The following is a 23,496-nucleotide window of genomic DNA, read 5'->3' as shown; positions in this document are numbered from 1 at the left end:
TAACACACAATTCATTTTATTTACACAATTATTTGTATTGTCCTCTGAAGCAAGCAGAAAGACTTTTGGGATATTTGCCATCTCTGGCGAATGTCTATCGATAGCTTCACATCTGCCAGTGTGCACACAAAGCAAAAATCGTTCATACAAATACGCACGTTACAATACTTTTGAAGTTAAAGTACTTCAATCACACAAATTATGACCTTGCGAAATTTGTCAACCAACAACGTTAGCAAATCCCGTGTCGTTTTAATGCGAACACAGCATTAGTTTTGTAGACGTATTGAATTTGTGTTGACAAAACAATTTTTCAAATTTTTTTTATCAAAAACAAAAAAATTTTTTTACCGCAATTTAAAAGAGTCGCGAATTTTAGTTGCACTATGACAATAAAGTCCAGTTTTAACTCACTACTCATTGCAATCGTACCTAACTGCGAACTCGAAAGTTTATACATTATACTAGTTATTATAGCATTCTTTCATGCCTTTTCAAAGAATGGCATACGCGGCCTGAATAAGTACAGACTGATCACTCGCTTCGGGATTCAAGTGGTTGACAAGTTGGTCCTGCTTTACTTGCATCAGTGGAGTCTTCAAGCGGTGCTTCTCAGCATGCTTCTATTATTCTTGCATCCCACACATTGGATTATACGTCAGCGTTTGATCAGGTACTCCCATTCTCCAGATAAGACATTCTTTTATAATCTGAAGGTTGCAATTGTACTGCTGATGTTGATTGCATGCGATATTTTTGTGACTGTTGGCCCTTTGCTGTTCTGGCCCCTAAATGAGCTGCACTGGATCTTCATGATTGAGGCGGTTATGCTTTTCGCGAATGTGCAACAAACTGTGATGCTATACATCATATCCTGGGGCTCTTGGGACATGTTGAAGGTCCCCGCCGTCTTTCTCGATCTACGCATGCCCGTCTATATGCCACTCGCAATGGACTTCTGCGAGCTTTTGTGCTCGCTAATGATATGTTTCCTCAGTTGGCCAGCTGTGTGCTTGGGAAATTTTCTGGGAAGTTTGAAACGGCTCTGTCTTAGTTGCACACGCGCCAAAAAACTTCACGATCAGCGCCATCGCATCGTCATCTCCTGCCTTAATGTGCAAAAGTTTGAATTGGTGTGCGTTGTCGACAATTGTACAATGTGCTTAGAGAGTGTGAATGACGAACGTTCGAAAGTACTTCGTCTACCATGTGGCCACTTCTTTCACGAGAAATGCATAGTGCCCTGGCTGATGCAGGACCTCTGGTGCCCGAATTGTCGGGATGAAGTGCCTCTAAAGATTAAGCTGAACGAAAATCATGGTTGGAAATGGGAAATATTGCATGCAGTCACTTCGACAGACATTGAAGATTATATGGTTATGGTCAATTATCCGCACCATCCATATGAACGTGATCCACTACCATCCTATTTGCGACGCATGGCGGAGCTAAAACGCAAGAAACTCAATAGCAACATAATTGTAATCGTGTTACGTATTATTTGGCACACAACTCAAAACGTATTTAAGTACTTTTAATGTTTTATAAATTGTTTTATAATTGTTTTTTATTATTATTTTATTATATTTATTACAAGTTCAGTGTTTAAATTAAAAATACGCGCAAGCGCTGGTAGTCTCGATACATATCGATAGCTCGCCACGCCAAAAGCAGTGTTGTGCATGCGTATTATTGTGGATGTTGTGGATTGCTTGTTTCGAGTCAGCTGCGCCTATTGTGGATGTTGTGGTCTGCATTTACGGCTGCTGATTTGTGTCTCCGCTAAGCGCTAACATTGAACTTTTTTTTTTAAATAAAAGCCTACAAATGTAGGAATGAGTCTATTGTGTTTGCCACCAATGCGCTCAAGCCACTACAATTCCAAGGAAAATGACTCAATCGAAATAGGCGAATGCAATGCATCAACATAGCCATTATCATTATCACAAACAGCGACAGCGGCATCGGCATCGGCATTGCCGGCAACAAATCTGTTAACAGTTGGCAATAATTGTGCAGCAAAGCCAGCAGCCCCTCATCGTTGTCGTCATCGTCGTCATAATTTTAGTGGCTGCTTTGTCCCTTTTATGTTGTGGCAGAGCATAATGTTTGTTGCTATTTTTGGCACGCTGCCGTTTTATTGTTTCAGGCCATGTGTATGCTGCGAAGATCGAGACGGACTCTGCGACTGCGACTGCAATGCATCGCATCGCATCGCAGCGCATCGATGTCATCAATAGCATTAATTTTGGTAAGTGCGTGCAGGGCTAGTTGTGGAGGAGGAGGAGAGGAGAGGGGCGAGACTGGGCTTTCAACACACACACTCAGAATCAGACACTGTGTGCCAAACGATTTTTATGGCACGACATTTCCTTGTGGGCACAGTGTACAAGTAGGATACGTACATATGTATGTACATACATGTATGTGTGTATATTTTTTTGAATTACGCGCTCAATTTCCGTTGAATCAACACAAGACCCATTGGCGACGGATGTTCAAACTCTGGCTGCTGCCAGGGTTCATAATTGATGGCCTGTCTCTGTGTGTGTGTGTTGTATAATATTAATTAGACGGGCCCGGCACATCAAAATCAAATTTGTAGCAACAAGTCCTTGAAGACAACTGCTCCTCCTCCTCCTCCCCTTCCTCCTTTGAAGTTATTGCTTATCATTTTTTTTTATTGTTGTTCACGCTTCATAAAGGCAACAACTTTGTTGTGCAGAAAATACTTCAGCTGTCAACGCGTGCCTTTTGCATTTGGTGTTTTATTCCTTTTATTCCTTTCTGCGAGTATACCCTGCAACCGGGAAAGATCGCAAATGAATGCATATTTTCATTACGAATTTGTTATGAACATCAATCTTAAGATTATTATGTAACTTGAATGTTACTTGGCTATGGAAACAAGACGAAGAAGAAAGCTTTTCAGTTCGATTAATTGCTTAAGTCAGCTTACGGCTTTGTTGCAAGATCGAAAAGATCGATGTGCAAAAGCCAGAATCTTATTCAGCTCAGTAGAGTATGTTAAAATCAGATACACGCGACTTTAGGAACAGAATGTTATGTATCTTAAAAGAAACATACTCGGGCAGCACGTGTAGACTTTTGTTTGGGGCGTGTCGCCAATATGTCAATATGTACTTGAGATGCCACGCAGGCGCGCGCTCTCCCCCACAAAAAACAAAAGAAGGGAGGGGGAAGAAACGAACTCAAGGTAGAGAGGAAGGGTTGACAGACTGCCACTTGAACTTGAAAAGGATTCGAATCGAATCAAACGAACCAAACGAAATTGTTAACTGTAACTCACACACACACACACTGACACCAACAGACACACACACACACACGTACGCATGCGCATAAACAAAGGTTCAAGTGTCAGCGAAGAAACGGGCCGGAAAATGGAAAGGAAAGTAAGGGAAAAAAGGCAAAACATAAACATGGTTTCACTTTCAAAGCGATTAGCTATGGACGCGCCCTGAACTTGTGCGGAAAACAAAAAGCAAACAAACAGCGACAACTGAAACAGCAACAGCAACAACGACAACAACAACAACAACAGACGCTGCCTCAAGTGTGATAAGAATAATAACAACAACAACAGCAACAACAATGACAAGAACAGAGACGCGAGCTGCGACAGCGCCACTTGAAAAACCTTCAACTTGGCAGCCATTTGACACCATTAGGCGCGCGAGGATCGGCATTCGGATCGGGCGGGATTGACAATTGAATAGCCAGGCGACACACCACACACCTACACACGCACACTCACACACGCACACGCACACAATTGTCGGGCAGCCAACCTACCGCAGTGCTTATGTCTGCAATAAATATTAAAATTGTTGGTTCACTATTCATTTTACAGTGGCATCCTCATCCTCATCGTCATACGAACATATTTCAATGATCGCCCTACAAATGTGTGTACGTAGATGGATGCACAGATAGGTTATGTTTCTAGCTAGGCATTAGCCTTTCAAGTGGGCCAAACACTATCAGTGGCAGACGGAGCGAGTAGAAACTACTTAGTCATTGATACTCGTTCAATGCATTTATCAGAGCTAAACATTTGAATGCCGTCACATACCAGAAGCAATAAAAAGATTGGGGAAGCACTCACTTATTGCTAATCTATACTTTGTACAACATTGTTTCATATTTTTTCAACATTTTTACATATTTTTATACCATTTTATATAAGTGTTTGTATATCCTTTTCATGTAAATGTATATTTTTAGACAGTTTTACATATTTTACACACAAGGTAGCGATAAAACAACATCGATCTTTTAATCCGAGCCTTAATCCAAACGAGAGCTTGTGGTATCAAGTGTATGTATGTATGTAGCTTTGAAGGGTAAAAGAACAATAAGCAGACACAGTGTACATACACTCTAGTCAATTCCACGGCCTATGCCAAAAATTGTTCGATTCTATGGCACGCCAATGTCTTTCTGCTATTAAAAAAAAACTTTTTTTCTTACCACTGGTTTCATTATTTTCGACCTATTGCCAAAAAGTATAAATATAAGCGCATACTTTCAAAAGTAAACATCAATTTGAAAGCAGAATGATAAGCTAATGGAATGGAATGGAAGTTACAAGTGATAGTGAATGTTTTATAAAGTACGTTTTCAGACAGACAACACATTAGTAAGCTGATCAAGTAAATTGTTTCGTTTAATTACCATTCATACAGTATTTAAGCATTGTGGACAACAAATGTTATTAGAATGGTTGATCAAAAAACGTCTATTAAAGTTATTAATTGCTGGCTAGTTCCATGGTGGGCCTTTGGAAAAGATAAGATACCTTTCATTTAGATATTCCTTAAGTATGAAGTATAAATAAACATGCGGCTGCCTTTGGGTGTTGCTAGGTATGGGTGGATATACTCGTTTGTATGTACGTATAAGTATGTAGTATGTATACATACATAATATATGTACATACGTTTATGTTTGTATGTATGACTGGTTGGACGACCGCACCCAAATGCTTCGCTGGTGCGTATGACATGTGGTGTTATCATTAGTTACGGCACTTTGGCTAATATGACGTACCTGAAGCAGAGTGTGGCTTCTTGGGAAGGGCACTGGATTGGATGGGGATGGGGGTGGGGTAGGGGAGACTAGAATCAATGGCATGGGCAGCAATTTCACACGTTTGTCAAAAAACATAATCTATATACGAGTATTGCAGGAACTGACAAGAAGACATCAAAGCTGCGACATTCATTAGTCACAAAGAAAAAAAAAAAAGAAAAAATGGAAAAATAAAACGAAACAAAATCACAAGAAATGAATGACGTGTAGTCAGTCCGTAATCGCACTCGAGATTAATAGTATCGCCATTGAACTTTGCTCGTGTTTGTCATAGAAAGCGAGAACTCACACCCAACTAGATTTCAGAACGCTATCTATTGGCAATTTCCAATAAGTGAAGTAAAGAAAAGATGAACTGAAGCTGAAGAACTGGACTGAAGAGTTCGAATATAGTACATGTGTTTTTTGTATGCCAAATTAATTATGTATTTCTAACAAACATTGTTAGCTAAAGAGAAGAAATAAAAACTCTTTCTTCTCAGAAATTCTTATAAGGGCCCTTTTTCTACTCAGCAGACTATTTCTCGAACCCTGCGAAGTAAGCAGAGAAGAACTACAGCTAAAGAACTAGGCTGAAGAATTCGAAAAACAAGTGTCACAAATAAGCGTTTTTGTATTCATACTTAAGTATTTTTAACAAAGATATCGCATCATAATAATTTCGAATCAAGATTTTGAATCGAGGAGAATTCTAGTTGTCTAGAATTCTGTAAGAACTTAAGACGTGAATTAAAGTAGATGAAAATAAACGTTGATTTATAAATTTATAAAACAGATAAACTATATTTTTGTTTTTTTCTTCTGTAGCTTGCGGTGCTGCTATTGCTATTGTTTTTGCTGTTGTTGTTGCTGCTGCTGATTCCATAAATAACAACAAATTGGCATTTGCATTGACTCGAGTTGGATGTGCATCTGAGCGAGGATCGCGGCACATAAATTTCTCAACACTTGCATAAAATTTACAAAAACAATAAAAGCGACAGAAACAACAACAACACATGTGTCGCCGACGACCACGACCACGACCCCAGCCCCAACCTCAGGCCGCAGTCAACAAACCATAAAAGTGTTGCATGACACAGTAGAGGGAGTGGAGTGAGCGTGAGTCGAAGCTGGGAGGTGGGGTGAGAAGCCAGAAGGGGTTATGTTGTCAAGCTGTAAGAGTGGTGGAGAACTACGAATGTAGCAATTGGGGCAGGACGGCCAGCTGATCTTGAAATATGGTTTCTGATACAAATTCAAAGTTATAGAACTGTTTTATAACACCAATATGTCCTATTTTCTAATACCGTTCTATAACTAATATTATGATTGCAAAAGTGATTTGTATTTTGGAGCAAAAAATTTTCTATAATTATAATAAATGTAGGAACAACTGCGTTTTGGTTTCGGTGCAAAATTAATGTATTTTTGAAACCGTTTCATTCACTGCCTTACATATGTAACTCGATTGTGGTCTTAGAAATTTCAATTCAATTTCCATCCAAAATCTCTAAATATCTTGGAGTCAAGTATGACTTTTAAAGATAGGCGTTTTCCAAATTTTGAGCAAATGCAAGTAATGTTTAGTAATAGAAAATGTTCCAAAAATCTATGCATTTTCCCATAAAACTAGGTCTGCCACGCCCTATACACTCAAACCTTTGGCATATGTACATTTCAACCATCGGTTGCCAATTGTTTGCCTTGTCTATAGAGAATATATACTCGTACGTATGTATGTAGTTGCCGGCATGCTATCATCGTGTGCTGATTGTATTACCTTTATATTATATACGTGTAGCTTCATATAGCTTTCACAAACACACATTATACACATTATATACAAATATGTGTACATATATAGTCCAACTGATAAGCAATTGATAAGCATGAGCTATAAATGAGAATCGTTTGTGGTGCAAAGACAAACTGTATTATACTTGTCCACCAGTATTTGGTGACTTTGAAGCCTTTGCTCTTTAGATAGTAGTGTTTGTAATGGGGCGCCACTATTCGAATTCTTCCAACACTTAGATGTGAATTACAAATAACTTAACGTTTGTTTTGGGGTAGATATACGTTTTATTAGCCCGTCTGTGAAACAAAACAAACATAGATTATTTAAAGCCCCAATGATTCATTAACGATCTCAGATAAACAGAATTGCATGTTTCTTGAAAATGGAAATCGATCGATGTGAATAAAACTTTTTAAAATACTATATGAGTATCCAGTTCTTAAAGACACTTTTTTCCTTAACTTTCAAAAGAACGAGTTTGTTTAAATATGGAAATGTTAAAAACTTGTTAAATAATCGATTATACTAAAAAAGATAAGATGGTTCTATATATTCCATTCAACCAATTTCAAAGTCGATCGGATGAAAAATTTATTTGGAGTCTCTGTTCCTCCTTTCGAGTTCAAATTTTCCAATTCAATTTCTTAGCTCTTACCATTTGGGCTGTGCATTGATTAGCAATTAGTCAGTCGCGCTTAGAGTCTTCAAGAGACGGGCTCATCAACTTTTAGTTAAACAGCAAAATGTTAAATTTACTTTCCGAGAGTCTGTACTCAAATGAACACCAAGGAACGGCTCGTTAAATGCTATTATTTATGATGTATGATCATTGACCTTTATGGAAACACAGTATAATTTGCTTACTTACCTCCAATACTTTGCAGACTTTTGGGGCAGCTACATAACTTTAATTGTTAAGTAATGTTTATATCCTTCGCGGTTTGTCGACAATATATGAAGTTATTAAATTAATTAATTAATTTTCAATGCTGTTTCAGTAATTAAATTGATATTACATTCAACATGCTTCAACTTGCATTGAAATAGTCTGTAATTTTACCTCCAAACCCAAGATCAATAGCGACCAGTTGCGATATGCATCTAAACTCTATATATATATGTATATGTGTATACTTTGTGGGGTCTGCCACGCCTCCTTCTGTCTGTTACATTTTTCAGCTCGCGCCAACCTAATATGCTCTGGTACATTTCATGTACCTCTGTATCCGAAAAGCGTACATTTATGTATATGCAAGCGTCTATGGGTGTGTATCTGCATAGTATGACTATAACTATTAATCGTAATTTCTTTAATTGTGCAAAAACCGGACAAAAGGAATCGTCTCGAATTGCCAATTATTTATTAAGTATAATTGTGTCTTCCATGCTTACTTCATTACCTTACATTTTTGAAGAGAATTCGTACGCTCTCTTGCGTCTCTGATTAATCTAACTGCGCCCTCTCGGTGCGACAAGTTGGGGCGCTCGACCACCCAAAATTCCAAATCGTTGGTATGTCTTCATACAACAGATTCAACACACAAATGTAGGCCAGTTAGCAATCTGTTATACAACACCTTCGGCAAGTTCTGTAAATTGAGTTTTTTCTTTCTCTTTTTGTGCATCTGTTATGTTATGGTGACGTTTTGTCTGCTAATATAATGGCCACTGAGAGTGCAACCTATTCATACGTGTGTATACATACATACATACATCAAAAAAAAAAATCATTAAAAAAACATACAGATTAATTGCGATCGCCTTGATTAAAAATTATTTTCAAATTGAACCCACATATTAAGAACACTTCACACACATCTTAATACGTACTAATGCTTTTACATAATATTTATAATATTTAAACTATTAATTAAAATTTTATCACACTTTTCGGCCACTCGAAATACAAAGGGCGCGACGCGTTCAGCAGTTCGAGAAACACTAAGCCGTGCTCTGCAGACTGCAGCTGCAAGCAGAATGCTCTCTCTTTAAGAATGTAAAAGTGAAGGCAAGGAATCAAAAATCATAACTGTAAATTCGCTCACGCGCCTGCCATACGTATTTCGTTTCATGCAAATTGTCTCACATGAAATTGTTGGTTGACCATTTGTAATTTTACAAAATGTTTATATAAATCAACAATTAATTAAATTCAAATTATTAAAGGACCAAGCGAAATTCCAAGAATTCCACGAATTACAGGGATTATAGAAAATCGCTAATTGCGTTGGAGAGGGGGAAGGAAGGGAGTATAAGAACATTTCATAGATGGCGCAGCCTTGTTAGTATTCATAGAAAATGGCAAAAAATGAATGCCGATATGAGGCGCTTAAGTGCAAAAGGCTATTAAATAGGATGCACCAAACGTAATTATTTTCATACGAAATCCCGTCTTAATGCTGCCAAAAGCAAATTTCATGCAGCTAAGCAAATTATATTGTAACTGGATTTTCCAACAAGACAACAATGTTTCTTTCGTCCAGATATGTATATTCCAGTTTCCGATTGTAGACCTCTGCGGCCTATAAGACAGTCAAACAACTCAAAGAAGGTTTGGTTGTCGAGTGGTATCAAAACAAATCATTCCATATATGATTTACATAATCAGCTAATCATAAATTTGATACAAATTTACAAATCAAAACCTTTCATGAACAATCTCTAATAACCAATTTGGCATTGATGGACCAATTTGTCAATTTATGTCATCATGCGTTATTTTGGACCATTGGATCGATTTCAGCCATTTTCATTTAATATAATATTATACAGGCGGATCCCACGTTCCAGCAAATCCCAAAGATGTTAAACAATAAAATTGAAAACTTTTCTACTACTCTCTCGAGGAACTGCTTTGTCTTCGAAGTTGCGAAAAAACCATTTAATAGCTCTAATAGCTGGGGGTGTATACATATATGTACATATATAGGAGCATAGTATGTATGTATGTTCATATTTGTTTGCTTAGAATGTGCTCTTTCGTTGGTTTGTCTCAATTAAATGAACGGCACTTTTTGTTTACAGTGAGCAGACAGCCAAATAAAGTGTGCGAGCGAGAGAATAAAACAAACAAACAAACCAAGGAATTCTATAAACAAAAAAAACAGTATAAAGAGTATTTGACTTACCGTTGGCGTTGGTTTGCCGCCGCCAATTGCAATCGATGTGCTGCCCACGCGGCGGCCATTTTGTAGCCAAGAATGGAACGAAGAAGAAGAGCACTCGTAATAAATACCGAAACACACATGCCTTGGATTGTTAATTTATGCGTTTATTGTTTGAACTTAAAGCGCATCTAAGAAGAAAAAAAAGTATGTATATATAATTGGCCGCTGCTCTTATATATACATATATACACGCACAAGTACATAGATAGATACAAATAATTGTAGATCTAAGAGGCTAAAAATAGTTTAAAATTAGTTTAAATAACAAATTAAAAGACAATTGAAACACACACTCAGAGACGAGATATGGATAGAGAGAGAGAGAGAGAGAGAGAGAGAGAAAACACTATGCAGAGTACACACAATATAGGGTATTTACAGTTATCCGATTAGCGATTAGCTGCCTCAATGGTGGAGTTGCAGCGCAATCAGCAATTTGTCAGCATTGTTAGCTTCTCGCCTTTCTAGCTCATTGGCTTTACATGTATGTATGTTATGTGGTATAAATAACTAAGTACAAACATTTGTTTATTACGTATTTAAAATTATATTTTGGTATATTTGACTAAACACAAAAATTGCGCTTAAACCTAAACAAAAATTTAAAAAAAAACTTCCTTTCAAGGGCAGAAAAAAATACTTTTAATACTTCAGTGTAATTGCAATATCTCACAGGCCCTACATTCGAGCAAAAAAAAAAGCGAAGAGAGTCCTGCAGGTGCGGCGAAAGGACATGAATGGCACGCGAATAGGCATGGCGTGTTTTAATGAAAGGCTTTCAAAAGCTTTCCTAATTTAATGAGCTAGTGCTGGCTTTCAATCTAATCTAACTCGAGCTAAACAAAAAATGTTATCGAGACCTGTTCTATTTGAGAAATTATCTCGGGACTACGCGGCAGTTCGTTAAATAGCTTGCCTAGCATTAATGAGTCTAAATTTCGCTTCTTTAATCTTTCAAAAATCAATGGTCTTGTATTGACATTCTATTCAATCTTGTATAATTATGATCCAGACATACTTATCGGACATACGCTATGGTCCAGACATATGTACTTGTCCACACATACACACCGGAGCACTCGAAAGATCTTTATTCTTCTTTAAGCTTTCATAAATGAATATTTTTATATTGTCCTTTGTTTGATCGCACTGCAGATATTAAAATGTGATCGAATAACGTTTCATTCGGGATGACTAGCTATATATATATATGTGAACTTCCCTCTTTTTAGTTCAGTTTCGGTTCAGGGATTTAAACTTGCTCTATATCCGATCATATCATCTACTCCAGATCACTTGGGCACTAGGCAAGCAGTATACTGTTTCATTTATTTGCTCATGCAGGGCTCTACTTCGGACCTCCACTCTAATTCCACACTAATACTTTGCATATTTTCTCAAATTAGGGGAGCAACTCACACCACCCCACCATCCTACTCCTCACCTCCCCATCGGCCATTCAACGGGGCACCAGATCAATGTAGCTGTTTGGGCGCATCATTTGATGTGCCGCCGCAGCCGCTGCAGATCCGTAGAAGCTCTGATAGCTGCTCATCCCATAGGCGGCCGCCGCTGCCTGACGCATATGACCAGTCGATACTTTGAGCTTATCGTAGGGACTGGCATATCCGTGGCCGTGATAGTGGGCCGTGTTGTGGTGATAGATGGCTCCGAAGTTGCTCTGCTCGGCCGCATAGGGTTGGCCGATGCTCGAGTATATGTTGGCTGCGGCCATTACCTGTGAGCTGGCGGCGGCAGTTGCGGGCGGAGAGGTGGAGTTGTGGGAGCCGGAACTGTTTGAGAGGGGCGTGAGTGTGCCGAGCGATGTCGCCGGTCCACTCTGCTGGTAATGGTAGCTCCCATAGCTAGGCGGCATTTGATGAGCTTGCAATGATTGCTGCTGTTGAGGATGTTGTTGGGGATGTAGTTGCTGTGTTTGTTGCTGCTGTTGTTGTTGCTGCTGTTGTTGCTGTTGTATTTGCAACTGCTGCTGAGTTTGTTGCTGTGGCGCTGTTGCTGTTGCTGTCGCATCCAATTTGGGTGACAAGACGCTGCCCAAACATTGATAATTTCCCGCACCCAACAAGTCCGGTGAATTACCGGATGTGGTGCTACTGGAGGGCGTGACCGGCAGATGTGCGCCGCCCAAAAGCGATGCGGTATGCTGCTCCAGTTCGGTGTGTCCTGCCAATCCATAACTACTGCTGCTTCTATCTTTTGCCTTGTGCTGTTGTTGTTGTTGTTGTTGCTGCTGCTGGTGTTGCTGCTGTTGCAGTTGTTGCTGTTGTTGCTGCTGCGCATTGTGTTGCTTCATACGGGCCTGGCTCTCATGACTCATACTGGACATGCCTAAACTGCCACCGGTGCTGACAATGGGAGAGAGAGAGAGAGAAATGAACATGTTGCTGTTTGGATTACTGAAGCAGTGGCTTGGAAAATTCGACCCAAAAATGGGCTAAAATTGTGATGTTTGCTTGTCCTTTACAGATTTCTAAAACGCTTATTCGAACTCGAATTTTGAATTGTAAAATGAAATATGATCAGACTGACTATCTTCAATCAAAATCATGCTCAACCCATTAATCTTGCCTTCTACACTTCCACAATTCCTAAAGCGCATTTATAAATCTCTCCAACAAAAATTTAAGTAAATGAATAACAACAGAAATTTAAAAACTTTCCCTAGAAGCTCGCAACTTTTTGGGAATGAATCGTAAATATTCTGTAAGCTAAAAAAATGTGGCAACGACTTTTAACTTCTAACAACAATCACTGTGATTGACGTAATGATGGAATTGTACGCATGTTGGATTGAAAATAAAAATGTTACTCAAGTCATAAACATTTTGAGTGGCAAAAGGGCGGGCTGGAAACTTTTGATAAAACATTTCTCACAGTCCTTCAGATCGTCATCTTGTAACATAAACAGCAAATACTAGATCTTTTGCGATTGAGATTTGTTTACAACAATTCGAAACAAAAGCCACCGAATGAGAAACTGAAGCAGAAGCCGAAGCAGAAGCAGAAACAGTGCCAAAGCCCCAAGTGGCCCAAAAATTATGAAAAGTTGTTTATGCCGTCTCCGACGGCCTCCACATCTGTCAGCTCCTCCATCAGCGAGCCCGCTACTATATACGCACACATACTTGTACACATACATATGTACATCTACATTTACATATATTTATCAAATATACATTTCGAGCTCTTGTATTTTGAGTTATTGTTGCTGATGTTTTATTTTTGTAGACGCGACGCGTCGGCAATTCCCGGAATGTCTGTTGCCGATAGCCGATCTTTCGCCCCCACCTACACCTACACCTCCCCTTTCCCATTCCCATATCCAATCCGACGTCTTGTCTAGTGGGCCACTTGGTCCGTCGTTTGGCGCTTTGTGTTATAGTTTCTGGTGGCGGTTGTTCCCCCCAATAATTGGGTCAACTTCATAACAATTTGGCAGCCAGCTTTGATTACAATCTTTCCATTGGCGTGCCCTAAACTTGCACTCACAAATTGGATATAGTCGAACAAATATAGTTTGAGGCGAACTTGAATTAAACAGACATTAATTGTAATTAATTAACTGACATAACTGGCATTGGTATCAATATATCTTCGTTTCTAAAAAGGACCTGGGGAGATGCAGACGAGCTATTAATGCCCTGCAACATGCATCAACATTGCTCGTAACTGCATAGCCTCAAAAACAGAGAGATAACTCGAAATCAAATAATATTGCCTGAAAGCGTTCTTAACAACATCTTCCCCTCTGGGATCATCCGAGATGTGGCAGATCTATAGTCGGTGTAGAAGGATTCAGCCACGCCTGCTTCACCTATTTATAGACATCTGGCGTTTGGACTTTCCGGCATACCCTTTCGACTTTCAGGTTTAGGGTATAATCATGTTGAAAATACTTAAGACATACTTGTACTTATTCAATGATCAACAAAATACTTACACATCGTTGGTGCCATCGTCCCGGAAGCCTTTGGCGAAGGGATTACTCGATATTTTCAGCTGTGTCACCTGCAAGAAATCGGACGAGAGATATTTATTTGTCATTCAGTGATTAAAGCTAGGAGTATGCCAAAAATGTTGACCCCAAAAATTCCGAAAATTTATTCATTTTTTCATATTCTATTTTCTGAGCAACTTTTTTTTGTTGAGATTTCATTTTTATTTCTCGATTTGATAAATGCAGCAAATTAGAAAATGTTTACAAAGCATTAGACAAAACAACAACAACAGCGGCAGCAGCAACAAGTAAATTATTTGCAATAAATTGTGGCAACGGAAAGTGTTAACACCCACGTTCGGGGCATAAATAATTTAAATACTTTCGAAAAAATGCCGCCATAAATAAAATGCCAGAAGATTTTCTTGTGCTGCGCTGTGACTGCTCTTTATTCCTCCTCTCAATTCTTCATTCGTTTGTTTTCCTTTTCTGTTTGTGGCTGTTGTGAAAAATAATTATTTATTTTTTATGCCATTGTTTTTATTTAAAGATGCACACATATTTTTGGAGCACTGACTGTGTAAGTTATGGATGGAAACAGAAATAAGGCAAAATAAACATAAACAACAATAACAACACTAACAACAAAAGAGGCTAAAATGGAACAAAATGGCAGCAGTCAGGCGCTCCACAGTTTTCTCCGTTAAAAATATTGAATACATTTATTTCGAATTTCTTGTTATAATGTTTTGTTAAATTAATTTTTAAAATTATTTTTTCTTAATTTTATATAATTTTTCTACAGCGACTTTAACTTTTCCATTTCTTTGTACTGTAGGAATGCCCTAACTGGGTAATAGTGGGAACACCCCCAATCACTAAGAATAATTAAGCAGTGACCAAATAGTGATTGAATAGTTAAGTAGTGATAATGATCAATAACCAATAGTAACCGATAACAGAGAAGTAATCGATTAATTATTAATATTAATATTAATATTGACCACGAAAGGAGGACGCTAAGTGAAATTTGAATTAAATGGAATATATATATATATATATATATATATATATATATATATATATATATATATATATATATATATATATATATATATATATATATATCTATATATATATATATATATATATATATATATATATATATATATATATATATATATATTATAAATAATTATATATAATTATAATAAGTTTACTTAAAAGTCATGCCAAAGGGTATATAATTATTGATCAACAGTCGATATATTCAAATTGTCTATGATGATGTAAATCGACAATGATGTTTACACAAAAGTGGGTCAAGTAAACGACTTCAGACTACGAATATTTCTAGGGACACTTACCCGCTGATTCTGATAGGCAGTCACGGCCGTAAAACTCGTCTCCGGGAAAATGAATGTGCGAAAGTGACTCGAATGATCGTTCTCGTCCAATGACGCATTCTTTGCTGGCAAGTAGACCAAATGGAAGCGTGGCTGGTAGCGATGCATGGAGTTCAGTATTATCTGTGGCAGGAAGGGAGAAAAAGTGATCTTTAGAGTCAGACGACGGCGACGACGACGACGACTGCTACCAGCCGGCTTTGTAAACAAACTTTGGCCAAATGGTTTTCAATAAACAAAAGAGCTTAGAAAGCAATTCGATTGCTTTTCTAATTGCGTGCCATACAAATGGATGGCGCTGGATTATTCATAATTTCCAAAATAAAGTGACCGATCGATCCATCACCCCCCACACATACATATTTATAGAATTTCAATTAATTATTATTCGTTTGAATAAAATCTGTCTGAAAATTTGAGAAACTAGGGATTTAAAATGGTTTCAAATTTAATAATAATGCTTAATTATTTTTGAAGCATTTTTTTAAAGTTATAATCTCTCTATACTTCGAAGTTTCTAAAAAGTATTACCTCATTTTTGGATTAGGCTGCATTTTATTTGCTTCTCCAAACAGATACCATCAAAAAGAATAACATTTCAATTCTAATAATATAATAACATGCTATATTTTTGAACATTTATAATATATTTATATTTTAATATATTTACAAACTTATGTGATCCCCAGCAGTGCTTCATTCCGGTTTTAAAACAACAAATAATTTCTTTCGAAAAGGGCGAGTTGGCTAAAGGCTTAGAACAGTTTCCCGAAAAAAGCAAAGACTCAGAAGTCCGCTGGCAAGATAATTGCTGGTACTATCTTTATAAACAAGAAGGAATCTTACATTGTAGGACTCATTGAATCGTAGTTCATCACAGTGAAATAAAATTAAAAATTAAAAGTAGAAACATTTTTGGCACTCACATGACCATTCTCGTCCAGTTGGTTGTTGGTAAGCTTTAGTTTATCGAAGGAAACGATCTGCTTCATGAAATTGGCGCCGGTGGCTGGCGAATCTGGATGGACGTGAATGCGGGGTGGGGAAATGGCATCGGCCTTGCCGGCGACCACCCAACAGGAGCTGCAAAAGAATTATTTTAAATATATTTCTCTATCATTCTGACGATTTAAGATTTTGATTTTAATAAAAGAGGATGCACAAATATTTTAATCAGCTTAAGTCTTTTTAATCACGGAACTCGATCACGAATCGAGCAATATAATTCAGAATTCTACGCTGTATCTAAGACATCGCGTTTCATAAAATTATCGAGCTTATCTTAAAATATTTTTCAATTTATTTAAAGTTGAGAGTACATTTTCGTTGCTCCAAAAATTAAAAATCTATTTAAGTTTGCTGTAATTTTAGTTTCGATAATTCCTGGATGTCAATATGTATCTTTTTTTTTATAGATATATAGTAGTAATAGCAGCAAACATCTGTTTCTTAAATCCATTAAATTTGTTGCAAATTATTAAATTGATTGGAAGAAATTTGTGATATTTTGATTGAAATGGCAGCCGGAAGGCAGAGAGTACTCACTTGTGGAACGCATAACGGTATCGCTTGTCATCCATGGGCACGAAGTCCATCATGGCGATGTAGGTGGCATGGGGGTCGAGACCGCCGATGCGCACCTGAAATGTGGGGAACATGCGGCGCCCTGTTTTTGTGATTATCATTTCAGTGCCCTGGGCATGGAACTGATCCCAGAGTGCCTTCGTCTCCAGCACCACAATTGCCTGAGCCAGCGAGGGATGGACAGGCTCCGGTTCCTGCAGTGAGCGGCATTGTTAACAATCAGCCGTAGTTGAGAGAGAATTGGTGAGGGAAAGAGAGGAATTGAGAGTGTGAGCACGAGTAGGAAGAATCTTGTTGTTGGTTTATTTGTTGTTTTTTTTTTGAATACTTACGCCTCTGCCGCTGCTGTTATTGTTGTTGTTGTTACTGGCGCTGCTGCTGTTGCTGGCATTATTATTGTTGCTGCTGTTGTTGTTGCCGCTGCTGCTGCTACTAGACACATTACTTGTTGTTATGTTGTTGTCTTTTTTGTGACTGTGTTTGTATTTCTTGGCTGTCGCTGCAGCGCCTGTTACCGATCCCGATCCCGTTGCGGCTCCCGCTACATTGCATGTTAGTTCATTACTGCTGCTGTTGGCGTTGTTGTTATTGTTACTGCCACTCGTGTAATTGGAAGCATCATGGACGCCATTGCTGTTATTGTTGTTGCCGCCTTCCTGGCAGCTTCCGGCACTGCTGCTTTGACTACTGCTGCCACTACCCGTGCTCTGCCTATCGATATCCGCCAGCTTCGCATCGATCTGTTCGAGGGGCTTATAGGAGGTTCGATCTTTGCCCGCCGTCTGTATGCAAGCTGTGTGGAATAATATTTGATAAATACTTGGGCTATACTTGTAGGAAGGAGAAAATTGTGGTATTTAATGTAATTGCTTTTATATTTCCTATTAAATTTCCTATAAAATCTATTGATATAGAAATTGTGATTTTTATCAACAACCTTGCGTGGAAAGAAATAAATGTATGTCCCTATTTATACACATCCTTTAATTAACGAAAAGTTGCACAAAGTACTAGTAAATACTATTATTTTGTAATAACTTACAATAGTTTTTAATCAAAAATGTAGTCAGTTTTTTCTGCTATGGAGTCAAGCACTAAACTCATTCAGAAGTTTATATTTGAGGGAAAAGCTTGCAATAACGTTCAAAATATAGCAAGTTCTTCTCCCTCAATGGTGCGTAATGTTATAAAATTCATTCCGGCGCCTAAAGCACCCTAAATATGTCAGATAAATTGGTTACTAGTGTAATGAGATACTCAAGGCAGAACCCACTTCCGAGCAATACAAATATAAGAGATGAATTAAACTTCTTCTAACAAAAAAATGTCTGATGAAACGAATTGCATTAATTGGCCAGTGCAGAAATGGAGAAGCATTTTATCAGGATCCAAAATGTCAAAGCAGGGGTTTTAGGCCAACATAATAAATGCACTAGAATGGCCGGCATTGTCTCCAGATCTCAACCCAGTTGAGATTTGTGGTACGCTGTTAAGAGGGAAATAATGTTGCACAACTTTCGGAAGCAGTCAGGCATGCTTGGAGCTCTATTTCTCCCAAACGGTGTCCAAATCTTGTTATTGGCCTAATAGTTTTTATTTTTCAGTTTCTACTGACAAGTGACTTACAAATGAAACACTAATAATATTTTGAGCGGCCAAATTAATGAATATTTAGAAAAGAATTTATTTTTTTCAATTGTTATATGACCTGAATTTTTGTTGTTATTTCTTTATGATTTTCTTGCCAAGATAATTACACAAAATAATTACAAGTGCATTAAAAGGCCGATGCAATCTACTGTATATACTCTAGCTTTTCGTAACTAGCAAAATAATTTACAGCTGGGTGTGAGCATAATTGTGAACAAAAATACTTGGGCCAGCAAAGACCTGCTAGTACTAGAATTGTATGTTGTACTTGTATGTATGTATATGTATGTGAGCACTATTGACAATTCATCTATGTATTTAGTTCCATTTCTACATTATATCGGAATAATAGAACATTTTTGCGCCCTAAATTCATATTTTTTGTTACAAATATACATACTCGTATATTCAGAAATCATATACATAAATACGGATAGATAATCATAAGTATAAACTACGGCGTAGTCATTGACATTTTAGGAGTAACATAAACACTTAGTATAAGGATAGATGTTCAATAGAAGAAGCAGAAATTAAGGCCGTACTAATGGCATTTTACCAAGTAAAAGACTTTATATTTTGATGATCCAAAGCACCTAAATAAAGCTGAGGCTTAAATTCAAACTAAATTCAAACGCTTCCAAATATGTATTCATAGTTTTTGAGTTTCATTTTTTAAGGCAAGTGACCCTTTTTACGATTGCACCTATAGTTTATTCTTATCATCGAAAAATATGAAATGCAATTCAAGAATTCCATTCACACATTTTAGCGTTGAACTCGAATCGCATTTTATTTGTTGAGTTCTTAATGAGCCTCCAAACAGGCGACTTTCAAAGTCGAATTGCAATTAATTGTAGGTGAGATATACACATATTCGTACTTATTAGATTGCTCTGAAAAATAAATGCCGACTAGTGTGCATATTTTTGATTTATTTGGTTTTAAGAGAGGCCCTCATCGGGCGACTAACGAAGACATCAAAAGGCAGTGACGACAAAGTCGCGCAGACGCAGTGCGACAAATTGGACACACGGCCCATACTGACATAATTGGCAGTCCGCGATGCACCCAACAAGTGCTGTCGGATTGTGAACAGTAGGCGACGAAAGTATGTGGACAACTTCCGCTATTTCTCACAGGCGCAGTTTTTTAAATTGAAAATACCTCGAAATGGGATGTAAACAATGAAAATGTTATTCTATGCTTTTATGAATAGTCGCTTCTTCCTTTAGCATCCTCTATGTTGTCCCAATTATATAATATTCCAACTGCAAATTCATTTCTTTCTCCATTCTAGTAAAAAATCTTCCCGCACAGTCACTTAATAATTTATTTTTCCTCTTACTTAGCTACTGAAATTTTCCTTGTTATGGATTTGAGGACAATATAAAACTCCTGCACCGCCAGGATCAAAACTGTATAAGCACGAGACCGAGCGTTTTGTAAAGTATTTAACAGCACGACCTATCGAGTTTATCTGATTTGATCCTTCTGTGGGTTTGTCTGTCTGTACGAACGCCTAGATTTCTAAAACGATTTGACCCACAAGCACCAGAAGTGGTACTTAATGGGTAATACGAATTTATGTTATATTCAATGGCGAATAATTTTTAAAATAAACTTTAAAAGATTTCATATTATACTTTTTTTTAGCACAACATATCAACCGCCAATTGTAATTTATAATTAAGAACTTTACAAGCTTTGACTGATAGCTTAGCTGGAGCTATATGAATAGAAGCCAACGAAAGGAGTTGTACAATTTAAGAACTCTTCACACTCTTACAGTCTGGATTTCTGAAATGGTTCGACGCTGCTAAATCAAATAAAAATAATCTTTTATATGATTGGCCTCTTTTTTGAAGCGGGAATTTTCATCAACACGAAAGAACACGTTGTTAAGTTGCTTGAGAAAATATGTATTTAAAAACTTTTCTATATTTAATTAAATCGATTAAATTAGGAACCCTTTTTAAGTATTTAAAACTCTTTCAGACACGAATGTTATTTTTGTATCCGCCTGTGTGGATGAAAACGGTTCGAAACATCAAGATTAAACTATTTAAGTAGACTCTGCTACTTAATAATAAGTTTGATTTTAACTTAAATCTTCAACAACAAATTCAATGACACTTAACTCGAAGCGAACAATTCTTTCAACACAAAGGATTAAAGTAATATTAGATTATATTACCAATAGCCCATATAATTATATTAACAAAAATCTCTCAACTCTATTAGTTACCACACTTTAACTTCAACTATCAGATCACATGGTGAGATCTTATGTCTGATCTTTCTTCAAACTCTTTCAGGCAGTAAAATAAGACTTGTTTTAGATTCAAACTTTAATTTTCAGATTAGAAGCTAATTTCATCTGCGAGGCACTCAATTAAGGTAAGATGTAATTAGTTTTGGATCTTGTGTGTGCCTATATTTTTGCCGACTCCTGTGCCTTTATATATGGACGTATGTATATATGGTTGTGTGGCATCTGTTGGTACATGCATGCAATTATAAAAAGGCGTCAGCGCATCGGTTGCTGATTGAGTTGCCGTTGCGATCTAAATTTAGGGCCCCATTGGAGTTGCCGGCGCTTCGACGGTCCCGGGGGCCCCAGAAATTTTGCAATTAATTGCCGCTTGTAGCGCGTGGCTGCCGCCTGCCGGTTGCCAGCAGTTGCAGTTGCAGTCTCAGTTGCCACCAATGACCCTTGACAGGTCACCGCACGCCGCTCAGCCATCAATTGTGTTTTAATGAGACAACTTTTTGGTGTCTCTCCTCTGGCTGGGCTGGATGGTTAAATGGTTAAATGTTTAAATGGTTGAGTTGCCGACTCAGTGGCTGCTGTGATTTGCGTTTTCCGCTGCCACTTGGCACCCTCTGCCTCTGCCACTGCTTCTGTCTCTGCCACTGCCACTGCCACAAATGAATTCGAAAATCAATTAGCGTTTGGCACAAATAATCGTTTTTCTGTCACGCCAACCACCGAAACAAAAAGGCAAACTACTCTCTGGTACTTGAGAAATGTTTAAAATTGTCGCTAATTACTCGGCCGGCCTCTTCATGCTCTTTTGGCACTGCCTCGGAGTACTCGACGCAGTGCTGGTCGACTAAATGGAGATCAGGGCCAGATTTAGGGCGATCTCTAAGTTTAATTTGGAAAGATCGCTCAAGCGAGCGAATACTATTAATAAGTCGGAAGTATGTAGGACAAACGATGTTATTTGTAAACATTTGAAATATTTTATTGATTTCAGCATTGTTTTCAATAAAAGATTCCAGCATGTTTGCGTTACCGAATCCGATTGGATGGTGCAGTATTGAATTATGGGGTCCAGAACTAGTGGAGTACAAGATCCAATTCACTAATCAGAGAACATTCGACCAATCGAGTTTCCAAAGTACGGGAATACTAGATCCAGTAAACAGTTTTGTAACCAAATCACTTAATAGTTATACTAAATTGAAATCGATGGCATGTAATCGGTTTTATCCAATAATGGTTTACCACTAAGCTTAATTTTTCTCTCTCTGTTATGCCTTTCCTAAGATTAATCCTCTAGCGATCATTGCACACATTTCACACTAGTTTTTGTTTGCTATTCTAGCTCATACACTTTATGGGGTCCGCCTTAACTCCTGTGCATGGACCCTCACCGTTTGAGTACAATATACAAATTTACAAAAGAGATTTCTCGTATTCTTCATGAATCTCTAAATCTCTAAATGAAAGCTAAAACTTATACTAGAATCGTTTTTGAGAAAGTACAAAAATTTCATTTGCCGACAAATATGTAGATATTCTGATCTGGTTTGGATTTAAATTATAGTACTTGAATTCCTACGCTTTAAAAGCATCATCAAACACCTGGAAAAAGCATTCACATTTTTGTAAGGACAACTTTTGTACATTAAATGCTTGTGAACAAAAAATAGCCTTCAAGAAGTTCTCAAAAAACAGGGCCACTAAACATTTTTGGGTTTCACGATCGGATCCATTGACTGGTTTCGAAAAGAAAATTATAGTCTGATGTTTGAACTGATCTAAGGATTCCAAAATAAATGTAACCGTGTTTATACCTACTTGTTCTATAATTTAAGAGATCCGATAATGAACTTTGTAAGAAAGATCATTTTTATATTAATTATAAGAAGAGGGAAATGATATTAGAAATATATTCCAACGTAAATATACTTGTATTTAGAATGGGAATTATTGCTTTTATTGCAATATCATAGGAAAATGATATTAGAAATATATTCCAATCATTACTGATGGAGTTTAAATGTCATATAAAATATCATTTGAAGGATCTTTTTATTTACTCCTATATAGGAGAATGATTGATTTAGCTTCAATACAAAGTCATTATTTTTAAAGAACTTTTTTTCCTATCTAGAGGAACACTATAGTATTTAAGCATTTGAATATATGTATATATTCGTATATATCCAAGTACCTATGATGGCGATATCGCTTCAAAGGAATATGCTTCACTCTGTTTTGAAAGATCTCTTTATTGTTTCGATATAGAGGGTAATTGTGGAAGTCGTGCTTACCTTCGATCTGTTTCATGGGGCTGAGGCCGCCTGTGGAGTAGGGCGTGGCCCAATAATCGCTCGCATAGCAACCGTAATCCGCTAGATTGGCGCAACCGTTATCCAGGAAGGGCATTGTGGCGACCATCGCGCACTCTGTGGGACCCATCATGTGAGTCATTTGGCACAAATTGCGGGGGATTTACTGTCTGGCAGTTTTGTTTTATGGTTTCTGTTGTGCTGCCTTTGATCGATTCAGAATTGTTTTCGATGCAAATGAGCTCAGCACTC

At 37.6% G+C, this 23,496-nt stretch overlaps 2 protein-coding genes across 2 annotated transcripts; one reads left to right on the top strand and one right to left on the bottom strand.

Moving 5' to 3' along the window:
• Positions 1 to 386: 386 nt before the first annotated feature.
• On the top strand, positions 387 to 1,538 carry LOC115633381 (E3 ubiquitin-protein ligase hrd-1-like). The gene has a single exon (XM_030530825.1). It carries the CDS (start codon positions 387 to 389, stop codon positions 1,536 to 1,538), a length of 1,152 nt encoding a protein of 383 aa, XP_030386685.1.
• A 9,241-nt stretch (positions 1,539 to 10,779) lies between these two features.
• On the bottom strand, positions 10,780 to 23,386 carry LOC115633380 (T-box transcription factor TBX1). Its single transcript, XM_030530824.1, has 9 exons — positions 23,227 to 23,386; positions 17,472 to 17,803; positions 16,972 to 17,204; positions 16,353 to 16,509; positions 15,388 to 15,549; positions 14,024 to 14,091; positions 12,140 to 12,428; positions 11,990 to 12,064; positions 10,780 to 11,959 (listed from the first exon to the last, which is right to left on the bottom strand). The coding sequence occupies exons 1-9, from the start codon at positions 23,384 to 23,386 to the stop codon at positions 11,522 to 11,524; spliced, it is 1,914 nt and encodes a 637-aa protein (XP_030386684.1). The 3' UTR covers positions 10,780 to 11,521.
• Between the last annotated feature and the right edge of the window lie 110 nt (positions 23,387 to 23,496).

Source organism: Scaptodrosophila lebanonensis, unplaced genomic scaffold (genome assembly GCF_003285725.1).
Source record: "Scaptodrosophila lebanonensis strain 11010-0011.00,11010-0021.00 unplaced genomic scaffold, SlebRS2 tig00001418-arrow-arrow-pilon, whole genome shotgun sequence".
In the NCBI taxonomy this organism is placed as follows: Eukaryota; Metazoa; Arthropoda; class Insecta; order Diptera; family Drosophilidae; genus Scaptodrosophila; species Scaptodrosophila lebanonensis.
This window is presented reverse-complemented; position numbering and strand designations above follow the sequence as displayed.

Bases quoted from the DNA above. Each gene is read 5' to 3' on its own strand.
- LOC115633381 (XM_030530825.1), top strand. From the start codon at position 387: ATGACAATAAAGTCCAGTTTTAACTCACTACTCATTGCAATCGTACCT.
- LOC115633380 (XM_030530824.1), bottom strand. From the start codon at position 23,386: ATGACTCACATGATGGGTCCCACAGAGTGCGCGATGGTCGCCACAATG. The intron at 12,429-14,023 runs GTAAGTATTTTG...TCCCATTGTCAG, and splicing joins GACGATGGCACCAACGATGT to CACCGGTGGCAGTTTAGGCA. The intron at 12,065-12,139 runs GCGGGAAATTAT...ACAGCGCCACAG, and splicing joins ATTCACCGGACTTGTTGGGT to CAACAAACTCAGCAGCAGTT.